The sequence below is a fragment of the Sinohyriopsis cumingii genome, chromosome 17 (genome assembly GCF_028554795.1).
Source record: "Sinohyriopsis cumingii isolate HCF-2022 chromosome 17, ASM2855479v2, whole genome shotgun sequence".
Taxonomy (NCBI): Eukaryota; Metazoa; Mollusca; class Bivalvia; order Unionida; family Unionidae; genus Sinohyriopsis; species Sinohyriopsis cumingii.
Window position 1 is genome coordinate 30296405 of NC_142977.1, and position 22706 is coordinate 30319110.

At 34.4% G+C, this 22706-nt stretch overlaps 1 protein-coding gene across 1 annotated transcript in view; it reads right to left on the reverse strand.

Annotated features, from left to right (window-relative positions):
- Positions 1-22287, reverse strand: part of LOC149778345 (ATP-binding cassette sub-family F member 1-like) — a 61651-nt gene extending 39364 nt beyond the window's left edge. Inside the window, exons 1-7 of the mRNA XM_089939167.1 lie at positions 22005-22287; positions 17107-17193; positions 14154-14379; positions 8716-8786; positions 7936-8052; positions 5530-5630; positions 2473-2558 (exon numbers count right to left, since the gene is read on the reverse strand). Of these exons, the coding sequence (XP_089795293.1) occupies positions 2473-2558; positions 5530-5630; positions 7936-8052; positions 8716-8786; positions 14154-14379; positions 17107-17193; positions 22005-22142 (826 nt within the window). The 5' untranslated portion in view covers positions 22143-22287. The remainder of the gene's footprint in view (positions 1-2472; positions 2559-5529; positions 5631-7935; positions 8053-8715; positions 8787-14153; positions 14380-17106; positions 17194-22004) is intronic.
- Positions 22288-22706: the final 419 nt, after the last annotated feature.

A 22706-nucleotide genomic window follows, 5' to 3' on the forward strand; every position in this document is an offset into this window, starting at 1 on the left:
CTCACAACAAAATGGTAATAACATCTTCTCAATCATCTGGAACTTGTACTGACAACATAATTTATATTGACCAAATATGTCACCATAAAAATATGGGAGTGTGCTCAAAAAAGAACAATATGCTGAAAGCTTGGGACAAAATGCTTACATTTAAATTGTCTTTTATAATTAAAAAATATTTCATTCATTTGTGTAAAATACACAAATAGGCAGCAAAGAATATGTCTGTATTGAGCTTTAAGGGTATGTCAGCATAATACTGACTATAAGGTGCAAATTTTAAAAAAAAGTTCTAACACTGTAAATACACCACTTCTTCATTTTAGCATACCCAGTGAACTCATGAAGACATGGCAAGAGTGGGTTCCATATGCTTATATTGTTAAATATTTATAAAATTGCAATCACAATTGGACAAAGATAGCTTGATTTATCACTCATTTTATCAATAAAAATGGTGGTCAGTTCATGGAAATTAGGAATCATTATGAAATGATAAATCACATTCTGCAACATTTTCTTTAACAAAATTATTTTCCAGGGATCGTCCTGGGCTTCACCAATGTCGCAAATTGCGATTTTTTTTCCTTATTGGCGACAAAAATATCCCATCTGGCGATTTTTTTGGCGACATACTTTTTGGTTATTTAATTTGTACACAATCATGGATTTGGACTGGATAAATTAAAAGCGAGAACAAAAGGAAGCCACAAACTTGACTAAGCAATGCATTGGAATCAATCTGTTACACAAACGATCCTTTGTTCGTATTGACAACCCCATCTTTACAGTGCATTGTTACATCATAATCTGCTTATGCTGACATCTGGGCTGAGTACTGTATGCTGTGATCAATTATGCTACCGCACTATACCTACAACTGACCGACTTCTGAAGACGCAAATAACAGATACAATTAAACTGTATGGCTAATCCTTCTGTGTGTTTTTTTTTTTTATACATATACCAATACAATAGTTTTGCTAAACCTTCATAGAAAACTTATAACCTTTGAAGTACCGACTGTGTATAAATACAAAGCAAATGAAAAAAATCTCAATCACAATTATATCTGTCGCCAGTGCAGCATTTTACTCATTGATCTTTTCCTTTTGCCATCAATTCCGTGTTACGGCTGCAGAGACTTAAACTCCACAACAAGAAATAGCAAAAAAAAAAACAACAAAAGTTTTGCATAATTAATAATAATTATTTATTTCTCAAAATACAGGAGTGAAAGAATCCCTAAATTGGGTGTGAATTTATGCTTATATATACGGTCCAATATTGCCAGGTGTTGACTCGTGTAAGTTTCATTCGTGGGAATGGAGATCCTATTTTCCTTGTCGAGAAAATTTATACCGCATTCAGTGATCATTCTTGGGATTTAGGAAGCAATTCACTACAAGCTCTGGGATGCTAGCTATGGGGGGGGGGGCTGCTGAGAGACTACTGGTGTCACCTGTCAGCACTGTAGACTGTGAACTTGGATTCAGTAAGATGAACTTCATAAAAACTGACATCAGAAATAAGCTCTGCATCTCATCTCTCGAGAATTTAATGAGAATCAGCATGTACAGATGTGAAAAATTAGACTTTGAAACTGCATTTAACAAGTGGGCAACTCTAAAATCGCAACAGATCTTCATGTAACAGTTTGTAACATTTTGTTAATGCTTGTTGTAATTAAAGTATTAACTAACACATCTTTTGTAATTTTCATTGCCTGTTACATTAATAGACTAAATTAACACTTGGAAAAATGTACACTACTTGTTTTGGCGACACTTTTTGAAAATTGGCGACAAAATATTGAGGTTGGCGATTTTTTTGGCGACAGCTTTTTAAAAGCCAGGACCATCCCTGATTTTCTCAATAAATAACACATGATAAAATATCTATTAATGAAAATGTTGGTAATGAATACTGGTGACAAAACTGTTTAAAATAAATACCAGTTTAAAAAGTCTTGTTAGTGCAATTCATATTTAATTTTGTATCTTTTAATTGGGTCTTAATGTAATCATGTATGTGGTATTCCTTCATCTATCCCAATGCAAAAGGTGTCCACCAACTGTCATGTCAATGCTCATGAGTGATTCCACACAAACCTAATTAGGTGCTTCTTAGAAGCCAAGCTGGCTTCATTTTCAAAATTGTTGATAATTTGATGGCCCCTGAAGTTAATTAACAGATTAGTTGTCTCCAGCTGATGAAGTATTGGAAAGATTTCAAAATCATAATAACACTCAGATCAGAGTTATTTTTTTAAATCACATCACGCTCTGGTGATAACTCCAAAATATCAGCCACTGCTTATTCTTTAGGATTTTGCAGTGATACATTCGAAAACAACTGGAAAATTCTAATAATAAAACATACACATTTATTATTTTTTTAATCTGGATGCAGTTCTCTGTGACAGTTCAGCATGCCACCTGTGCTTAGCCATAACAATCAAGATGAATATACCTTGTTCACAATAGAGCACATCGATATTTGAAGGGATATTGAGGGCTCTCAGCTGTATGTGTCGCAACAAGGTTGTCTTGCCGTAACTGTAAAACATAAAGAGAACACTTCTGTACAAGAAACAGACCAAAACCTAACATGAATAAAGGAAAAGGATTAATGTGTCCATAAAATGCACAAATAATGTCTGTCACTGTGAATACTGTTAGTTCCTAGTTATGCAGTAAAGGAGTATGACCGCTAAAATTATAGAAACAGAATGAGAGAGTGAGAGAAACCTAACAATTTTCACATTAAAATTAAGCACCTAAGTTCTAACTTGACTGAGAAACTTGCATAAGACCTGACCAAGTTTGTCAAAGACTGATGGAAGGATTGCTGGGTGAACCAAGTTTGTCAAAGACAGATGGAAGAACTGCTGGGTGAACCAAGTCTGTCAAAGACAGATGGAAGAAATGCTGGGTGAACCAAGTTTGTCAAAGACAGATGGAAGAAATGCTGGTTGAACCAAGTTTGTCAAAGACAGATGGAAGAACTGCTGGATGAACAAAGTTACATTTATGTAATACCTGTGACAAGGCATACTGAGATATCCTCATGATCTCCATTTAGAAACTGATTTAAAATAAAAGATTACTAAGTCATTTACATTCCAAAATTGATTATAATGAAATAAAAAGATTAGACATTAGTAAGTCGAGGTATATACCCAGAAATTGCTTTTTACGAGCATTTTTCTTGAGTTTTCAAGGACTTAAAAAGTTTTTCTTCTTACCAAAAATTTAACTTTCTTCACTTTTACTTTGCTTATCACTGTATAAATTTTAAAGGTACAAACGTAAAAGAAAAAATATATTACATAACTAAGTAGCACCACTAGAGCCAAGGAATGCTACTCCATCTAGTAACCACCCATGTCATGTCATTTGATTCATACAATTTTTTCCCCATTTCTTGAATTTATTTTTTTTTTTTTAAATGTATAAACACTAATAACTCTGAATTTAAAATGTTGATGCTTTTATCAGTTTCAAAGTTTTATATTTCTAACACAAATTCAAGAGGTCTTGGGAAACGTTAAATTAGCTTTTCAACCAATTCAAAGATTTTTCAAGGTTGTACAAACTGTGTACATCTAATACTAGTGTCTCTGAGGGTTTAGGCAATATGCTACATTACCAGTATACATGTGACGGATTTAAATTTGTGAGAGACTGATGACCATATTCCTTTTTATAACCATATATAAGTACCAATATCAATGCATGTAATCTGAATCAAATTTGTTTTGTCTTTTCTTCTCTATTTCTTAACTCAGAATAACATTTTTCAAAGCAAATATTTCTGTATTGTTTCATGTCATCCACAAAAGCAGTCAAACTTTATCAGGGGAGGTAACTACTTGAGTTTAATCATTTTCTTTTAGAATTAGTATTGTAATTATGCCCCTTTCATTGACTCAGTCCTTTCAAGGTGAAAGACCAATAAAAAAGATACAAAAAGTGCATTATTATTAGAAAAATTAACTATTTTTAGCAACAGAAGAATAGATGTATTCATGGCTTTGGAGGGAAATCCCACAAAGCTGGGACCAAGGTGGATCACTGAACTAGTTTTGTCATTATCGGCATTGTTATGCTACTCAAGTCAGGGTTTTTCAAATTTTACCCATTACTCAAATCCAGATCTTTTTAAATATTTTGTAAGTATAATCTGAATGATGCCAGCCTAGAAAAATCACAGATCACAGTGCCTAAAATAAACCTACATGAATATCTTTTTGCGGAAACATGAATGATTGTATATCAAACTACCACTGTTACCAAAATACTGAATAGAATATTTTATTTAATCTGCCAAGTATGCATGACCCAATCAGTACTTTAGTAGTTAGTAAAAATTAATCAGTTTCACAAACAAATTTACAATTTGCTCAATCAAACTGCTGAGCGATACATTTTCATGTCAAAATGTCAGACTCATTCAAGTCTGAAAGCAATGCTCTTTTTAGACCACTTTAGAGTACTCATGAAATGGCTTACTGAGCCTGAAATGTTTAATATGGGTAAATACCTATATTTTTTAAAATAAAGTAATCATTTCTGTCAACCACTTTTCGGTTATAAGCATTTTTATACTTTTCATTGATGTTGTACAAGCAGCCCTTAATTGTTATGTATTATTCTGTATACTTCTAGCTAAGGAACCAGAGGAGAACAATTTATGGACAGAGGTTAAGAATGCATCTATGTATCAATCTTTAGTACATGTCATATATATTATCAATCTACTATGAATCAACTGCACAATTTTACATCACAAGCCTTTTAAAGGCATTTTGCCTAGAAGTGAGCCACTAGATTCCTACTACTATATACTATTACTATATTGTCTCAAATTATACTATCACTACTTTGGCAAAAGAGATAATGCTACTGTGAAGAGCCCAACTTTCATAAGCAGGAAATTTCCACACACATATACTAAAATGTATGCCTTTGATATGACATACGCCCATCTCTATGATGTATGCCTATTTCTATAATATATGTCCATTTCTATGATGTATGCCTATTTCTGTATGTCCATTTCTATGATGTATGCCTATTTCTATATGTCCATTTCTATGATGCATGCCTATTTCTATAATATATGTCATTTCTATGATGTATGTCTATTTCTCTAATATATGTCCATTTCTATGATGTTTGCCCATTTCTAATATGCAGGCCCACAAGCTACAACACAGGCTGACTACTGATCCCAACTGTTGAAAAAGTCCATCGGCTACATTTTCAGATGCAGGTAGCCATGAAATATATTGTTTGGTTTTCTTGGACACTGTCAATTGATGGTCCAGACTGTTGTAAAACAAATACTGAGAATGACCAGTAAAATTATCCATGAATGACCAGTAAAATTATCCATGAACCAACATGGTAAGGATATATTAAGCAGTTCTTTTTATAAAAGCCAAATTTTAACTCACTGATGTTAACTGTAGTTTAACTAATGATTTAACAGGAAAAAATCTATGAGTTAAAAACACAATGTTACCCATTGGGTCCAACTAGACCATATCTCCGACCTGCTGTGATAAACAGACTAGCATTAATAAATAGATCCTTTCCACTGGCAGAGATTGAGAACTTCTCCACCTGAAATAAAAATTTATAGCATACAGACTACAGTCAAGTCTCATTGATCGTGCTTTTATTCACTATACTAACTGGTATGATATAATGCTCAAAATAGGATGATTAACTGCTAATCCTGTGAATTTACTATGCTTTGTGAGACGACAGTTTATAATGTGACTGGGTGGGGCAACAAGTTACATGTCTGTGGCATGATGACCCAGTGCTAGACATCACTATAAACTACCACAATGCAGACATCATATCGATCTGACTGAATTTTTTTTAAAGCTACATAAACAATCCAAATTACATACATTTCTGCATTCAATCATGAATTGTGTGACCTTTGAAAGCTTGAAGTCTAATTCAGTAAAAGATACTGAACTCAAATTTTGACTGTCACCTAATAATAGTGTACAATCTACACTCATCTATCCCTGATATGTCTATCATTTTCAAACATAAATATGAGTGTCATGTGAGTTAAAATCACTACTTAAACTATTATCAGACATTTTTCATTAAAACCTTGTAGCATTTGTTGTAGAGTTTAACAACTACTGTATGGGTGACACTATCAAACAGACAAAGATCTTGTCAGTTCAGTCACTGACAACTTGCACAATTCCTGTCGATAACTATTTTTAAAAATATATTCATACTTGGCTGGAGTTCTTTTTCATCCACTTCTGTTATGGCACATCCATGTTGCCTAGATAAAACTACACAGATTATGCAGTGTTCTTCTTGATGGGTTGAGATAGGAACTGATGGATGAAAATAATGAAAAATGAAACATCCTTAACTATGGAAATATAACTCAGAATAACATATGTGAGGGCAGATATATTTCATAAGTGGGAGAAGAAAGTACTATAGTTTATATCCCCACTATAGTAGTAAAAGTTTGACTGCCACTGTGGCAACACCCTCATCCAAAGATATAACAGTAAAAATTCCATGTTAAGGTAATCAAGTACAAATCTGAAAAGAGGCATTGCTGAATAAACTACGACAAGTAGATCACAGCAACCCAGACAAGTTTTCATCTCAAGATGCACCCAGCAACACAGACAAGTTTTCATCTCAAGATACACGCTTCAAGGTAAGTTGGGAGGCAATAGGCGAAAGGTTACCAAAATTAAAGCCGAGACATTTTTTAAAATAGCAATTTTCAATAAATCCTGCAAAAAGTTCACAATAACCCAATTATCAAATGCTTTATATGTATGAATCAAATCTGATGATGTCACGGAATTAAACTCTTTTATTTACTGAATACATGTACTGGAGTTTTCGTTTTTTGTGTACCACGATACCCGAGGGTGATTTGTGTATATTGTGTCGTATTTTGAGATACTGAGTTCGGTTCATCCCATGCCCCATGTGCGAAGTGCTCTCAATGGGACGAATCGAATGTCTACATTGCACAGACTGTCTGTGTATAAATACCTCACCGTATGTACATTTCTTTACAGTATGAAATAGTCTTATCAGTGGACAGGCTACTTCAAGGACTTGCACATCTTCAGCTGTAGAGCTGCCTGTGACCGGGGTGTCCAGAATGTCTACTGTCTGTGTCTGGAGAGACCAGAATGTCTGTGTCTGAAGCGTTCCGAGTCTGTAGCAGCTGTGAAGCTGAACTGTAGCAGCTGTGGAGCTGAAACAGTGTACTGATGACAGAGTGTATCTCTGTACATGTAATTTGTTAGCCATGGGCTAATTTTGGGGTTCGTAAAACCCAGTGTATCCTTTGGGACTGTAAAGATAAGTTGTATATCTGTCCCTTTTTTTAATCACCATAATTTTGCTGCCTGAGTGAATGCATTTTACTACATGAGTAAAAGTTTACACCCTTTACTACCTAAGTAAACTATATCCACTGTTTCATTATCAGATCACTGTGAACCATTCACCCCATTTCTTTATTTTTGCTAAATTAATTAAGTTGTATTTTTCATCATTAAGTCTGTGCGTTCTTATGTTAATTAAATCCAATATTTGGATTATATATATATGCACATTTTCATAATTAGCTGCTCATTCAAGTCATCCATTATTAAACAATCTATTTATATATTCATCAAAAGAGTTCTGTTGTGAATCTGAGAATTCCACCCAGTTACCTAGTTACAGATGCAGCAATAAAGGACTTACAATCCAGACAGGTGGACAGAAGGGCAAACACATAAAGTGAATACTATACTGACTACATTTTTATGTGCAGGGTAATAACTTGTATCTCAGTTTAAAACAAATTCTTCATTTTTTCAGTTTAAACATTTACAATGATATAAAATGGAATTATCTTCCATGTATTTACCTTGATATCCTGTTGGTTTTCCAGTGTAGCAGCCTTGGCAGACTTCTCTGCTTGGGATACGGAGAAGTTATTAATGTTGTCGGTACTTAAACTCTCCAGTTCCTTCTCATACTCCATCTAAAGAAAGTTATTATTATTATTATTATTATTATTATTGTGGGAATATATTAAGGCATAAACAAGATTTTTTTGTTAAAATCTCCAAACTTATCTCACTTTAAAATCATGTATATGATTAATAAATAGTCAGAACAGCTACAGCAATCACTTGCTTCTAAAGACCATCTGTGTAGAAATGCCAAGTTCCATGGGTACAACTCATACAAAAATCCATACACATTGAAACAAAAATTAAAATCACTTATTTATAATGACCACTTCAATATGGTTCAATGAAATATTACTATGGACAGGTTTCCCTATCTTTTCGAATGTAGTTCTAACTGAGCCTACTCGATAATGTAGTTTTAACCCAAGATCATGAGAATTACATAGAAAAGTTAATGATGATGATATTACTGGGATACCATTTTTGATAGTCATGTGCTTCAGATGGGTTGCAGATTAAAATTAATCAAATTAATCAAAGTACTGATAATACTGATGGCCTAGTTGATACAGCTTGAGAGATACACTGTACAAAAGTTAATACCCTTTGTTTTATACTAAAATATGTGTATACTCAATACTAAGGGGCCCAAACTCTGCATCACTTTTCTGTCATGGGGGTGGGGATGGGGTGATAAATAAGGTTGTCAAATGTAAGGAATAACAACAAACCTTCTTTTTTAGTTTCTTCATCTCCTTTTTACTCAGCCTGGGCTTCTCTTCTGAAGTTTCCTTGGCATCTTCTGCAATAAAAACAGTTATACATTAATTGATATGAAACATATACACACATCATTGTGAAGCAAAATCACCAGGACCAGAATATTAATTTTCCTCACAGTAGCCAAATACATTTTGCCAGTATGTTCATTGCCAAAGTTGGTACATTTGGTGAAGCACTGATTAAGGAGTTTTGAGTCTTTTCTCTTTCTTCTTTTTTAAGTAATGCTGGCCAAACAAGATAAAAAGTTGACATAATGTGTGAAAACTTAACAGGCATTTGATGCAACTGGATTGTTATTGCAGGGAATGAATTTAACACCTGCACAATTTCTGAAACACAATATTAAGGTTGTTGTAGTTGTGATTCCTTTTCTGAAAGTGCAGCTGTTTACCTTATAGTACTTGACAGCAGCCATAAATTTAGACCATGGTACTACCGTTACTTTTTCAAGATGCAGCAGTACCTTGCTTACATGCTCTGACATTTAATTCATCAATTATGGAAATATTTCTCCAAATATGACTTCACATGAAATCTGTCACTAGGTCTATTCTAACCTAACTCCATTAAAGACCACAGAGATATGGGACTACAACTGTATGAAAAAAATAGACTGGCTTGTGATAGACTTTGACAATGAGACATTAAACTTTCAAGACTTAAAACACATGATGCAATGATGTTACAGTTTGCAGGTACAGGAATACTGAAAATCTCATTTCCTTCTGATACAAGAAATATTTTTACAAGGAAAGAAAAACTGCATAAATCATAGCAATGAAATCTCTGAACACTGATCAGGAGTTTTTCCATCTTAGGCAATCAGAGATATTGAAATCCTCATTTCTTAATTATTGTCGTGATCAAAACTGATGGAAGGAAGGTGTAAGCCCACATTACCTCCCAAATGATTGTAGAAGCATGTAAGATCCATGTTTATCGGGTCCAGAAAACATGAAGAAATGTCAAGTATCAGATGACCTGAAGGGCACAAACTCTATGAAAGATTGTTGGAAGGACAACTCTGTATACTGTATGAAGCAGTTGTCCTCCCTTCATAATGTAATTTTCACTAAAGAGATTTTCAGCACACGCTGGCCAGTGTCAGACCAATACTAATCTACACAGGTCCAAAACTATCATGTGTCTTGGTTGATTAAATCCTGATTTTGTAATTTACATTGACAAATAAACTAGCTGAATTTCCAACACATGCCAGTTTGACAGATTGTTTGCAATAGCTGCAAGACATATTTTCTGCAGGGTCAATGAATCCAACCCATGGATAATTATCAACCCAGAGTGGCTGAAATTTTTTGTCCCTTAATTATGTCATATTTGACTCTTTTTTTTCTGCCAGAGAGGGATCTTTCACATTAATAAAAGCAGTAGTCAAATGTGGTGATCTTTCCTATTTTGATAAAATTAGTTTACTAATTTTTGCAAGGTAGGTCATGAGGACAATCCAAAGAAGAAAAATTCAAATGCAAGGCCTCTAATGTAACTATTTCTCATAGAGTCATAATTGGGGATCCTTCTGTTGTTTTCGGATGGCAGGTTTCTAAAATGTGGAACAACCAGCTTGAAGGGTAATTCCTGAATTTCTTCAATTTTGATACCAAACAGCAATGCTGAGCCAACTGGAGTGAGTCACTCTTAAAGTCTGGGTACATGGTGCATATACATGAAACACAACATATTAATTCAAGATTGGCAGAGGAAGTCAATGCATTAGCTCTTGCATGGTGAGTTGCTCTCTTTATGACCCCAAACAATTTGGGCAATAGACTCAAAATCATGTTGGTTGACCAATTTTTCCACCAGTCTGAAAATCACCAAAGAACGCTGATTCAACAATTAAGAATTGGCTGGTACCTGGCTTTCCCGAAAAAAGCTTTAGCATTCCCTGGATCACAAAAACATTTGGGCAGCTGACTGTTAATCTCTTTGAGTTTTGCCAACTGGAGAAGCAGCTGAAAAGGTGTCATTGTCAACCAATGTTTTGACTTTACAGTCATGTGTGGTGGTAGCAGGTGGCCAATTTTTCCACTAGTTGGAAAATGGCCGAAGAGTCCAAATTAAGAAGTGAAGACATGGCTGGTACCTGTCTTTCTGGAAAAAGCTTTAGTATTCTGAGTCACAGATATATAGCCCTTTATTATCATGTATGGTGGTAGAGTGTGGAGAGGCAGGCAATACCCCTAGGTAACAGTGATGCAACGCCATCATAGCCCATTCATCTACCACTGTGCAGTGCTCAAAGAATGTTTTTTTAAACACAGGCCCAGGGCTGATGACTTTATTAAAATCACAAGCCCTGAATGAAATTAGACAAGCCCGAACTCTAATTTCCACATGCCCAAAATTTCCTCTTTTTAATAATTTTTGTCACACAATGTTGCAGTTGCTAAAATTCAAAATAAATTCAATAGGGGGTTGAAGTATCAGTTTGTGTCATTACACTCACTAGAGACTGGATGGTCCTGGTGTTAAAATTCTCTGCTGGATTCCAAACTGCGCATGTCAATATGTCTTTGCTGTATGTGCAAAGAATTAATTGCTCTCCCCCACCTTATTTTTTTTTTTGCCAGGGTGCTTCACAAAGTAAAACTCTGTTGACCAGCTCTGAAACTTATTTTTGTTGGGCTTCATGGATACTGTTGGTAGCTCATTACTCCTTTAATTAGCTTAAAACACAAATCACACTTTAACACTATATTGACAACTGAAAGACCATGCTTTGTGTGTTATATATCAAAGAAATGTTAATGCTGTTCACAAACTTGTCAAAAAAATGTAATACACATGGCTCAAACATTTTCACAGCAATGATACTTAATAACTTCAGTTCTCCTACATGCATCTAGAACTCTTTGAACTACCTATATTGGGTTGTTCCAAGTCCTGATCATACTCATCCAAATTAGCACAATGGGCTCACTCAATGCAGTCTTCAAACACATCTCACACACTATTGACAGCCAATTAAGTAATATGTGAAATGAAATGACAGTTTATGCCTGACCTCCTTGCCATTTCATTACTGCTATTTAAACTTCCCAAAGGATAGTTTTACATAAGCTACAACATGACTGTTTTCTGTTTATGATACACTATTTTGATGACTGAAAATTGTTTTCTTGAAACATGACCATGTCAGGAGGGTTTGAGAGAACAAAACATATTTTTAGTACACCATGCAGTGTTACAATCTCCACTTCAAGTGGTGATTTGATTTTAATCAGATTGCGCTATGTTATGGCAGGTAAGAGAACATCCTGAAAATACACTGCTGCATTTCATCAGCGCAATCAAAGTTTTTTCTGACAAATTTGCTTATTTTCTTTTGATAAGCCTTACAGGTACCTCTTTTAAAATACAGGATGGGTCCAATCTGAAATTAGTGGGGCCCCAGGCATCAGAATTTGTTTGCACTGCCATGTAGGTAAAGAATGCAGATAAGGGAAAGCTGGCTCCATAATTGGCAAGAGTTACTACCCTTTGTCTAAAAGATGAAATTTCACCTTTATGAAGAGTTAGCTTTAAGAGGTGCCATATTTACTGTATATAAGTGGACACATATTTTGTTGGGACATCATAAATTAATTTTGAAAGTAATTTTTTTGTGTACTGTATGATCTGGGACACATCATTTTCTCAAGTTGTAAGTTGTGGGACACCTTTCAAATCATTCGAAAATTTCATGTTGGACAATGCACTCCAACTGAAATTGTATTTAAAAAGAATATAAAACTGTGTACTCGAGTTAAAATTTTAATCCGCTGCAGCACCATCTCATCAATACGACCCTTCTCCTGCACATGCATGATTCATTCTTTCGGTGCATGAATATTTATTTTAGCTTTCTCATACCGTGAAAAATTATCATTAGAGGCAACACATCACCTAAAACAGAAACTGCCAGGACTCAAGTCATGATTTTTTCAGATATGCACTAGTCATGCTAATTCTCACACTTTTGACCCCATCTTATCAGTCTGTCGAGGAATGAGGTCAAAGTACACTTTAATGATCATATTGTTGGCGAAATACTAGTTCTTACAATCATAAAAAAATGCTCCTGGTGCAATTTATGATCATAATATGTAACAAAATAATCAGTTGAAAAACTAACAAACTTACCAAAAAAGCTGATAAAATGTTATGGGAGGTGGGGTTTGAGATTCCTCCCCGAATGAGGTCTCATGGGGCAGTGCCCCAGATCCAGGGGTCAAATTTGCCCCTGCTTCTTCTTTCCATTGCCATCAGTTTCCATTACACGAAGGTTCACTGGATAAATTTAAACTTTTGACCAATCAGAATACTCTTTACCAGAGTTGTGGGCTAACTAATATATGGAACGATATAAGGGTCGTAGTGGAATGAGACCGAACAGACTGTTTTTAAAAAATCAGATCAGAGATGATATAAATAATAAAAAAAACGGACTATATCAAGGCAAATCGTATTCAAGTCAGGAGAAAAGTGGAATTCAGCTTTAAAATGGAGAAAAATCATGTCTGTATAGTTGACCTGGATATAATTTAATTTTGGTTATTTTGCACCTAACACATTGTCATGTGGTTGTCTTCAAGGTATCAATTATTTCCCTCTTGTTTGTGATTTTGTTGATCCAGTTTTCAGTCAGATAACATATTAAAACCTTGGAGCATGTCAATGAACAACGTATTGTGTGTTATCATACATAAGTGATCCACACTACGGTATGGAAGCGAAAACTATATACTGGTATACGGAGCTAGGGGATATATTTTATTCTTTAACGCTCATAATGAATACAAAGGAATAAATGATAACAATATAAGGTTTTCTTTTTTTATTATCATAAGTGTTTTAAAAAAACATTTTATTAGAACCTGCGGTGGGGTGGGGATACAAATTCATTACAAATTGATTTTGTTTCTTAATCCTTTGGGACATATGACCTAGGTGAAAAAAGCTTCACCAGATGACTTGTCAGATAAAGGTAGATAAAACTACAAAATATGAAATTAAAAACAGGAAAAGAAGCACATGTCCCAGGCTAGCAACATGGAACATTTTACTTGTCTGACTTTGAACATGAACAGTCCAAGATACGTCAGGGTATGGATTTTACCAGTCATGTACAGGATAATAATTCACTTACTTTATCTGGACCTGACAAAACTTTATGTCTCAGTTGCTTTTGTTTTGTGAGGAATTTGCAGAGTAGGATATACCCCAAAAGATTCAAATTATAACATTTTAAGTACTGCCTCAGAAAATATCTCATTTCAGTGCAAAACCTTTCAGAAGCTGCAGAAACCAAATATTAGCTATTTCAAAACTCCATGTACAAAGTATTAATGAATGATAAAACTGTGAAGATCACAACTTCTCTTACTGTTCTCTTCCTGCTGGTTGCTCTCTCCCTCCTCATGATCCCCATTTTCTATGCTTCTCCCCCTCTGGTCCTCTTCTACCTCTTCTTCATCATCTTCCTCCCCTTCCATTGCCCTCACCGGCTCGGCATTCTTCTTCTTCTCATCTAATTCTGCTCTATTATTCTTCCCTTCCTTAACTGTCTTGCCTTTCTTCTCCCTGTCTTTCTTTGGCGGGGGATCTTCTTTCTAAAAGTTATAATTATCTGATACATTTGAATTTAAATCACAGATAATTGCCAATAAATCTAAGGTAAACTACATTACACACATTTATGATGTCTCTAATGTTATTGCCAACAATGCCAAGGTTAGACACTGGTATACAAACACTTTATCAATGTCTGGTGTTCTTCCCTACAAAGTTGAGACACTGGAATACAATCACTTTAATGATATCTATGGTGTTATTGCCTACAAAACCAAGGTGAGACACTGGTGTAGAGCATACTATTTTTTGCTGGCCAAACCTATAACAGAGCCACATCTGGTGCATATGATGTAGGGAAACTCTAGGAAGAATTTTTGAGGAGTAGGTGATTTGCTGCCATCAGCTGAGAAAACTGGACACCCACCGATCACACTAGGATCTGCGGTAATAGTTTCATTAACCCATTTTATCCTGTTTACCAATTCAACTAGAGTGCCTGATTCCTGAGAAACAATTCTAAATACAATGTGGTAAAATGGAGCATCATACAGCAACAGAAACTGTGATGACCTTCACCATGTTACTAAAAATGCTGTAACATTGTTATTTCTTTTTTAAAATTACAAAACTATTATCTCTGAAAAGGTAATAAAATTTGCAACAGTGATATATGTTTTGTTATCATTTACCAATGTACATGCACACAAATGTATTTTAAACATGACTTGAAAGAAGAAGAAAAACCCCACACATTATAAAAATTTAGCATGATGTTCAGTGAATCTTTCGTTCATGAAGATGAACGAAATGCTAATACATATAGTACGTGAATAAAATAAAGATAATTCTATTTCTAGTATTTTGGACCAAATTTGAAGTTTTGCACAGTTAGTTGAAACGTTATAATAATTTTACTAAAATTGGACAACAGAACACCGGGTACAATTTGCTTACTTCACATTCTAGAATGTACTTCAGCGTGCAGTTTCTCATGAAAACTTTGACAAGGGAATAAGTTATCTTCAATCAAGACATAATTATTGGCAACAAAATAAGTATATATTTGTCATTTCCTTCAGTAAAATCATGACTCGTGACAGATTTGATATAAGCCTGTAAAGGCCTTCATTGAAGGAATATCGACTGGCGTCCATCTTGTGACTTTGGTGGTGGTGGGAATTCTTTCTACGTGCCTGTTCAGCGTAATGGTTTGTTTCATCAATTTATTTCCAGATTAAAGTATCCCAAAGTAATGTTGTGCATCGGCTTCTTCTGGGTGTTGAACAGTTGTTCCTTCCATCAATTTAAATCGTGGCTGAAGCTGAGGTGAAAAATCATAATGGACTCATTCCTCTTAAAAGCCTTCAAAGCCAGCTTCATTCTCTGAATCAATGTCGAAAAGTGCATGAAGCCATGCATCCTCTCTTTCATCAACTTGATTCAATTCTAACCCATCATTTAAGTCAATATTATCATCAGAATCATCCAAATCGTCAACTCAATGTCACCACCCTCACTATCAACATCAATGTTTACATTTAAGTTGTCATCCATCATTTTCTCGATCGATTTTGAAGCCAACAATTTCTTTCCCAACCACGTTTGTGATGATTCTAGAGACACTGCACACATACATAGTAGAGCACGACTGTAGTCATATTCAAAATAAAATGGGATCCTATGACCACAGGCATATTCAGGATAGAATCATAAACTAAAATCAATGAAAACAATAAACTACTATAAAAACAACTGACTTTGAATTATTCACTATTGAACAATTGATATCAGATGAATAAAAATTCTTGACCATTTCCTCATTCACTTTTTCATATTTTACAGGTTTTCAACTAATTGTTTATTACAGTAAATCTGCATTTATATGGTGTAAATTGTTTTAACATTAAATTCTGGATATCATTTTTAAAAAAATGTCCACTCATGATTTTCCAACAAACTATTTCTGAAAATTGTATAAATAGATGTCGAACCTTTATGTCTTTGTTAGAAACTCTCTTTATTGACATACACAAAGACACGGATGATTGCTTAAACATGCCCTACGTTGATTGCAAATGTGTTAAATATTGGCATGAAAAAAACCCAGATTCGACTTCCAGAAAAACACTCGATCAATGTTGCTGTTGTAATTGTAGTTGTTGTTTGTAACCATGGCACAAGAGTCAACGGTAAATTTTACACAAAAATTTTCAAAATATTGTTACATGCACATAAAAGAATCGCGGGCATGGGCCATCATTTGTGTAAGAAAGGATACAGGTAGTCCCACAGGCTACTTTGGTCTATTACATATCATGGCTTGTTATGGTTTTCAAAATAAAATAAAACATAAAAATATTTCATACTAGAATATAGTGAATCGATCATAACAAGAAAAAGAAATGGAGGCTTTGAACTCTGAGGCACTAAATATAAATCTGGGCTACCTTTTTTCCATCTCAGAGAGGTATGTGAAAAGCCTGACAGTGGCTTCCTATGTGCAGGTGGTTCTTACTGGGGGTTTCCTGGGTTCTTCCTCCATCAGTTAATCTGGCTGCCATGTATATCCTATCTTGCACTTAGAAATGACATTAAACCCATAACAACCACCAGTTTCTCTCCAGTCTATTCCACTAGGATATCATCTGATTTTGAAATGTATTGACTACTACCATAATATGGCATCATTACATTATTGATTCTTCATGTATGAACATGCACAATGTGAATTAAAATAAAACAAAATGCAAACTATCCATCAGTACCTGTTCCTCTTCTGGAATATCTGTTTCAGTGGCCAGTTCAGCGGCTAGTTGTCTCAACTTAGCTGATTTGCCCTTCTCTGTATTTTTCTGTCGAAGGAAAATTAAATAATGACTAAAAATACATTTAAAAAAGTTCCTGATGCTCGACTGGCCAAAACCACATCTTTTTAACTGCTAATTGCTGAAAACATCCATTCAACAGGAGTAGCAATAACATTTATGTAACAATTATCAATCAAAATGTTATCTTTCAAATCCTCTTTTCATTCTCTAAAATTATTACATCATTTACCTGAAGTCATCAAATCTATAAAACAAACGGATTACTGAACCCAATACACTTTAAGTATCTCATTCCTTCAGATCTTTAAGTATCATACAGACTTGATTAAAAGCACATTCCAACTGCAAACAACATAGACCCTGATCTGCTGTTGCATAATGTGAAGCAGATTAGGGTGTATTTTGATCATTCTACTGATTATGCCTAAAAAAAACTGTACAGAACAAGTGTCACAGAATTAGGCAAAAAAAAATAACTTGGTTTTGCCTTAGAACTATTGGACTATTTTTTGTTGTACATACGTACAATGTTATCTAGGGTGAGTAAGTGTTTTTCCAGGTAAGCGACTGTATTAACATGTACCTCGCCGGAAATTACTTGCGACGAGGGACGTTAATAACATGATATGCACAGGTATTTTACCTCGACTATTGCTCACTCTCCTATGGATTTAAGTAAGATCAATTTCTAAACCTACACTGGTTGTTTTGGATCATGTCAAGGAGTGTATGCTCTCCATTGTTCTCCAGCCATAGGGGTAAGTGTCAAATTAATATTTCATTTGATATGCGAAGCTTATTCGGTTTGTAATGTCTTATCGCGTAATAATGCATTTATTACAATGCAGATTTGAACTTTGAACTACAAGTCACTGTTAGAGGTTAACTTTAATGTATTAGCATATATCCAGAGATTTTACAGAAACTATTATTATGACCAGTTTGTTTTTATTGTAGCTGACTCTGACTAGAGATGTCTAGCGCTATCTGAAGCTGTTTAGAGCTTCAAGAACATTTAAGGCTGCATGCTGTCAATACGCATGTATGTGCCATGGACGTAGACGTAGCTAATTCAAAAGGAGGCCGCATACTGTCTGTATATGTGCATACGTATGTGGTGGATCCATGAAGGGTGCAAGCGGCCGATAAGTGTGTGGGCCAACCCAAGGAATCGTGCGACTGTACAAGGGGTCTAGATGCATACGTTTGGTTCAATTGTTGTTCCAATTGGGTGCATTTTTATGTTCATAAGATTATTTTGAATCTAAGTTGTGATCCAAGAGATTATGTGAATCTCTCTTATAGTTTATGACATTATTTTGAAAAACATTTGAATATAAGATCATTTTGAATCTTAATCAGAATCCATACTTATGTGAATCTCTCTTGTAGTATATAATACTGTTTGAAACGTATCTGCAGTCCATGATGTTTCTTGGATCTGTATTTCACACTGAATTCATATTTTTGGTTTTTTTTCAATGTGTGAATGTTTGTGTAGAGTGATTGGGTCAATCGTATGTTGAGAGCGTGAGAGAATCATTATATTTTTACACCATATATTTTTCTTTATCAATTCATTTCATAAATTTCCATCTTTCACACACTGTGTTTGTCTTATTCATTTAGTCCATAAACCCACTCAGTTTCTATTCTGCGACAACAAGATATGTCGGCATATTTTGCGGTGACAGATCTGTATCAGTGCAGTTTGCATTTGGGTTAGACTTACAAGCCAAGCATATAATGTCTTATGTTACTTGTTTAGGCTCAAATAAACAGTAACAAAAGAAAGAGTGAATACATCAAGCTTCGAAAAATATAACAAATAATTTAGTTCCTTGGAAAAAACCTATTGTATAAATGAAAAGGTAAGAACTTAAGATTTTTAAGAATCAAATCCAAAAACAATCCACAAATTAAATTTTAGAAGTCCTAGTAATGAAACGTTCTAAAGAATTCAAGTTCCGAGTTAAGACGAAAAATCCAAGATGGAAAGCAATGACATATACTGTAGCCTTTATGGTGATGTAAGGTCTACAATTCTGTGTTGTTCACAAACAATAATCCGGTGTTTGAATTAATGTCCATGAATTCAGATTCGGTATGAGTAAACATATATTTCAAGGAAAAAGAATTATCCTTTAGAGTCCAAATAATTAGAATAAAAATTAAATTGCAACTCCAACTTACACAACTGACACTTTCCAGTGTAACGTAAAAGCCACAACTCTATAAACAAAGATTATACAGGAACTTGAAATGCAAAACAAGTTCCCAGATGAGAGTCAACTTTTCAGAACCTTCGAGAAGTATTTATGTCTAAAAGCACATAGTCCCAGTATGACCATGACAAAAATCAACCATTTTACTTTAAATAATAAGATAAAAATAACAAGCTGTTTACTTGTCTCAGTGATTTCTGAAATCAAGGTTGGGAACTAGGTCAGCTTTAGGTGTTTACAACTGAAGAGTCAATGTCAAACTATTTTCTGAAAAAATATCAAGTTCCTAGTAAACAAAATTACATTAAATTGAAACGTAATGAAATTAAAAATAAAAAAAAAATTCAAACTTACAGACAGACAACTAAATTAAATCAAATTAATAACCGTATGCAATATTTTAAATGACTGCTGACTTCTAACTTCACTTGCTGAATAAACCCTCTAACTACCTATTTACCAAAGTTTTCAGAATGCAGGAAATGAAATTTTAAGATCCAGTCATCAATTCAAGTAATTAACACAGTACATGTGTGAATAAATTGATAACAAATATCATGTCACATGAAAAAATAAAGCTTTGGATGAATTTTTTTAATTTTTAACATAAACTCTTTAGCCCCCACCCCCAATACACACACAACTACTTTTGTCAGCAACTGTAAACTGCAAATTAGCATTATCATTCTAGCAGGTAGATCTGGATACCAAAAAATAATTGCTTGTTGATCTTACTAAACTTGTTGGTTTTGCTTCTTTGTGTTACTTATCTGACAGTGATTAGTATTAAAAAGTGAATGCAATGGATTCACAGAAGAGGGATTAAACATACCATTCAGGATACAAAGGTTCGTTGAAATAAATTTATTAAACTGTAGCAAGTGGTCAGATAATCTTACTGAATTATAAAGTGAACACTCCAGCACAAATCGTTTCTTCACCCAGTTATTCTCCACCAACAGTCATGTCAAGAAAAACAATTTATTATTTAGGCTACCCCTATGCTTTGTCACTGGTTACCAGAAACACCAATGTAAAATATGCTCAAAACCAGTGCACACAAGTATTTACGTGTTTTCATTGATTTAAACAATTATGATATCAATTATTTACTTTTAACCAACCTCTATCCAAATTTAAGTAATGACATCACTTGATCATTCTTGACTTTACTCAGATGGACAGGTATGATAAATGGCAAATCGGCCAGTACTTACAAGAACATATACAAGCATGAGACTATGATTGTAAGAAGGCAGAATTTGAATTTAGGTATTTTTGTTGTATATATCATATACTTATGTTGTTTTAAAATAAATAAAGACTTAAAATTAGGTGGACAGAATGATCACAACAGGAGTAATAACTGGAATGGCTGGATCTGATTCAGTTTAATTCATCTTTCTTTTAAGTCACTTATTTCATTTATAATCTACTGTACACCCAATTAGTGCACTTCATTTGATTCCATTTCTTATTCAAATTAAAAAAACAATGTCACCCACATTAAAAAAACTACACTCTTTTGCCCGTCACTGTCATTATTGTTCAACTGTCATAGTTACAACTGAATCTGTATCATAAGGTTGTTGGAAGGGCAGTCAGCATCTTCCAGAATGTGTACACAATGTCAGTTTTTCAGTATATAACTCACAAGGTGCTATTTCTGTTAAGTCTGGCATTATCGCAACTGATGATGTAATTTGCACAAAAAATGAGGTTAAACATGATCTACATGGTAATTTTCTTGACCCAGAAAAGGTTAACTGCTTTTAAAATCAGAGTCAAGGGCTGAATCCATTCCATATGGCAAAGAAATGTCAGATGAGGGGTGTGTGGGATACATCCACTGGTACATCCCCATAATCATATTATTTTCCATCTGACAAAAGGAATAACTTTTAAAAAAATATGTAATTATGCTTTCACAAAACAAAATCCATAAAAAAATGAATATATACCTTTGCATTTGCAACCTGATTAAGTTATCCTGATCCATATATATATATCTTTTCATACTTTGTTACTTTAACTTTCATTCTGTGTACTTATTATGATTCGTCTTTTAACATACCAGTCCCCGATTGACAGAGTGGTCTAAAGTACTCACATCCACTCCCACCCCACCGAGCTCTTCCCCTGCCAGTTATTCTCACTGTCATGTATAGCCCAACATGTGCAGAAAAATAGTGATGAACCCAAAACAACTACATCGCACATGTCCAATTAAGTACGAGCAGGTGACTTCATTACATGAATTGGGCTATACAAAGAAACGCTAAATAATCGTATAAAAATCATTTAAATCAAGTTTTAGTTTGCTTTTTGATCATCAAACATTTATGACGCACGATATATATATATATATATATATATATATATATATATATATATATATATATATATATATATATATGCGCAGTATGGTGAAATATGTGCACATTACTTTTTGATAGTTCCAAGTACCCCCACCCCCACCCCGTGGCACTTCTACAGGAGTGTGGTACAAGGGGCAGTAATATGTTAGCAAATGCGCTGATTCAGGAACAGGGTAGCTTTACACCAAGGTTAACTATATATTGGTTGAATAATATCATTTGTTATATGAACCTTTTTCGACTTTTTGCCTTCCATATTTTCTTCGTTGTTTTCCATTGACAGAGACTTCATCTTTTCTTCCGCTTTCCTCACCAATTCTGAATCGTCCCAATCGTCGTCCCTCTTTTTTCCTTTGGTTTTCTTCGGCATTTTACTTATCTTTTGCTTCTGCCGGAAAATAACTGTTTAAAAATCGTGTTTTTTGTAACAGTAAGGATTGCTGAACACATGTATGTTATCCGACTGGTCCTCAACCAATCTATATTTGTTGTCTGATCATTTGCCGTATTTCTTCATTGCGCAACAACATTAGTCTGGTTCCCTGCTCAGTATGCTCTCTGTGTTGTACGCCGCTCAGGTGGCGCTCTACAGTTTCGTATTTTACATGAGGTAGGATTTTAAAGAAAAAGAATTTCCCCGGCTTTTCTCACTGGTTATACCGGTCATTTAAAAAAAGACATTGTATATCTTAGGTAAAATTCAAAGAACCTCTAATTCTCTTTACTTTGGTATATGAGTGATGGGTGTAATAAGGGTTATAGAGTATACAGCTTTGCCTTAATCCAGATGTGCATCTTTCAAAAAAAGTGCTAGCTCCACTTAATCATTTTCACTTCCTGAATTAAGAGGTAAATTGTATAAAAAAGAGCCCATAACTTTCGTTACATTTGATATATTTGGTAATTCATTCATTGCACTTTCAAAAGATGGTGT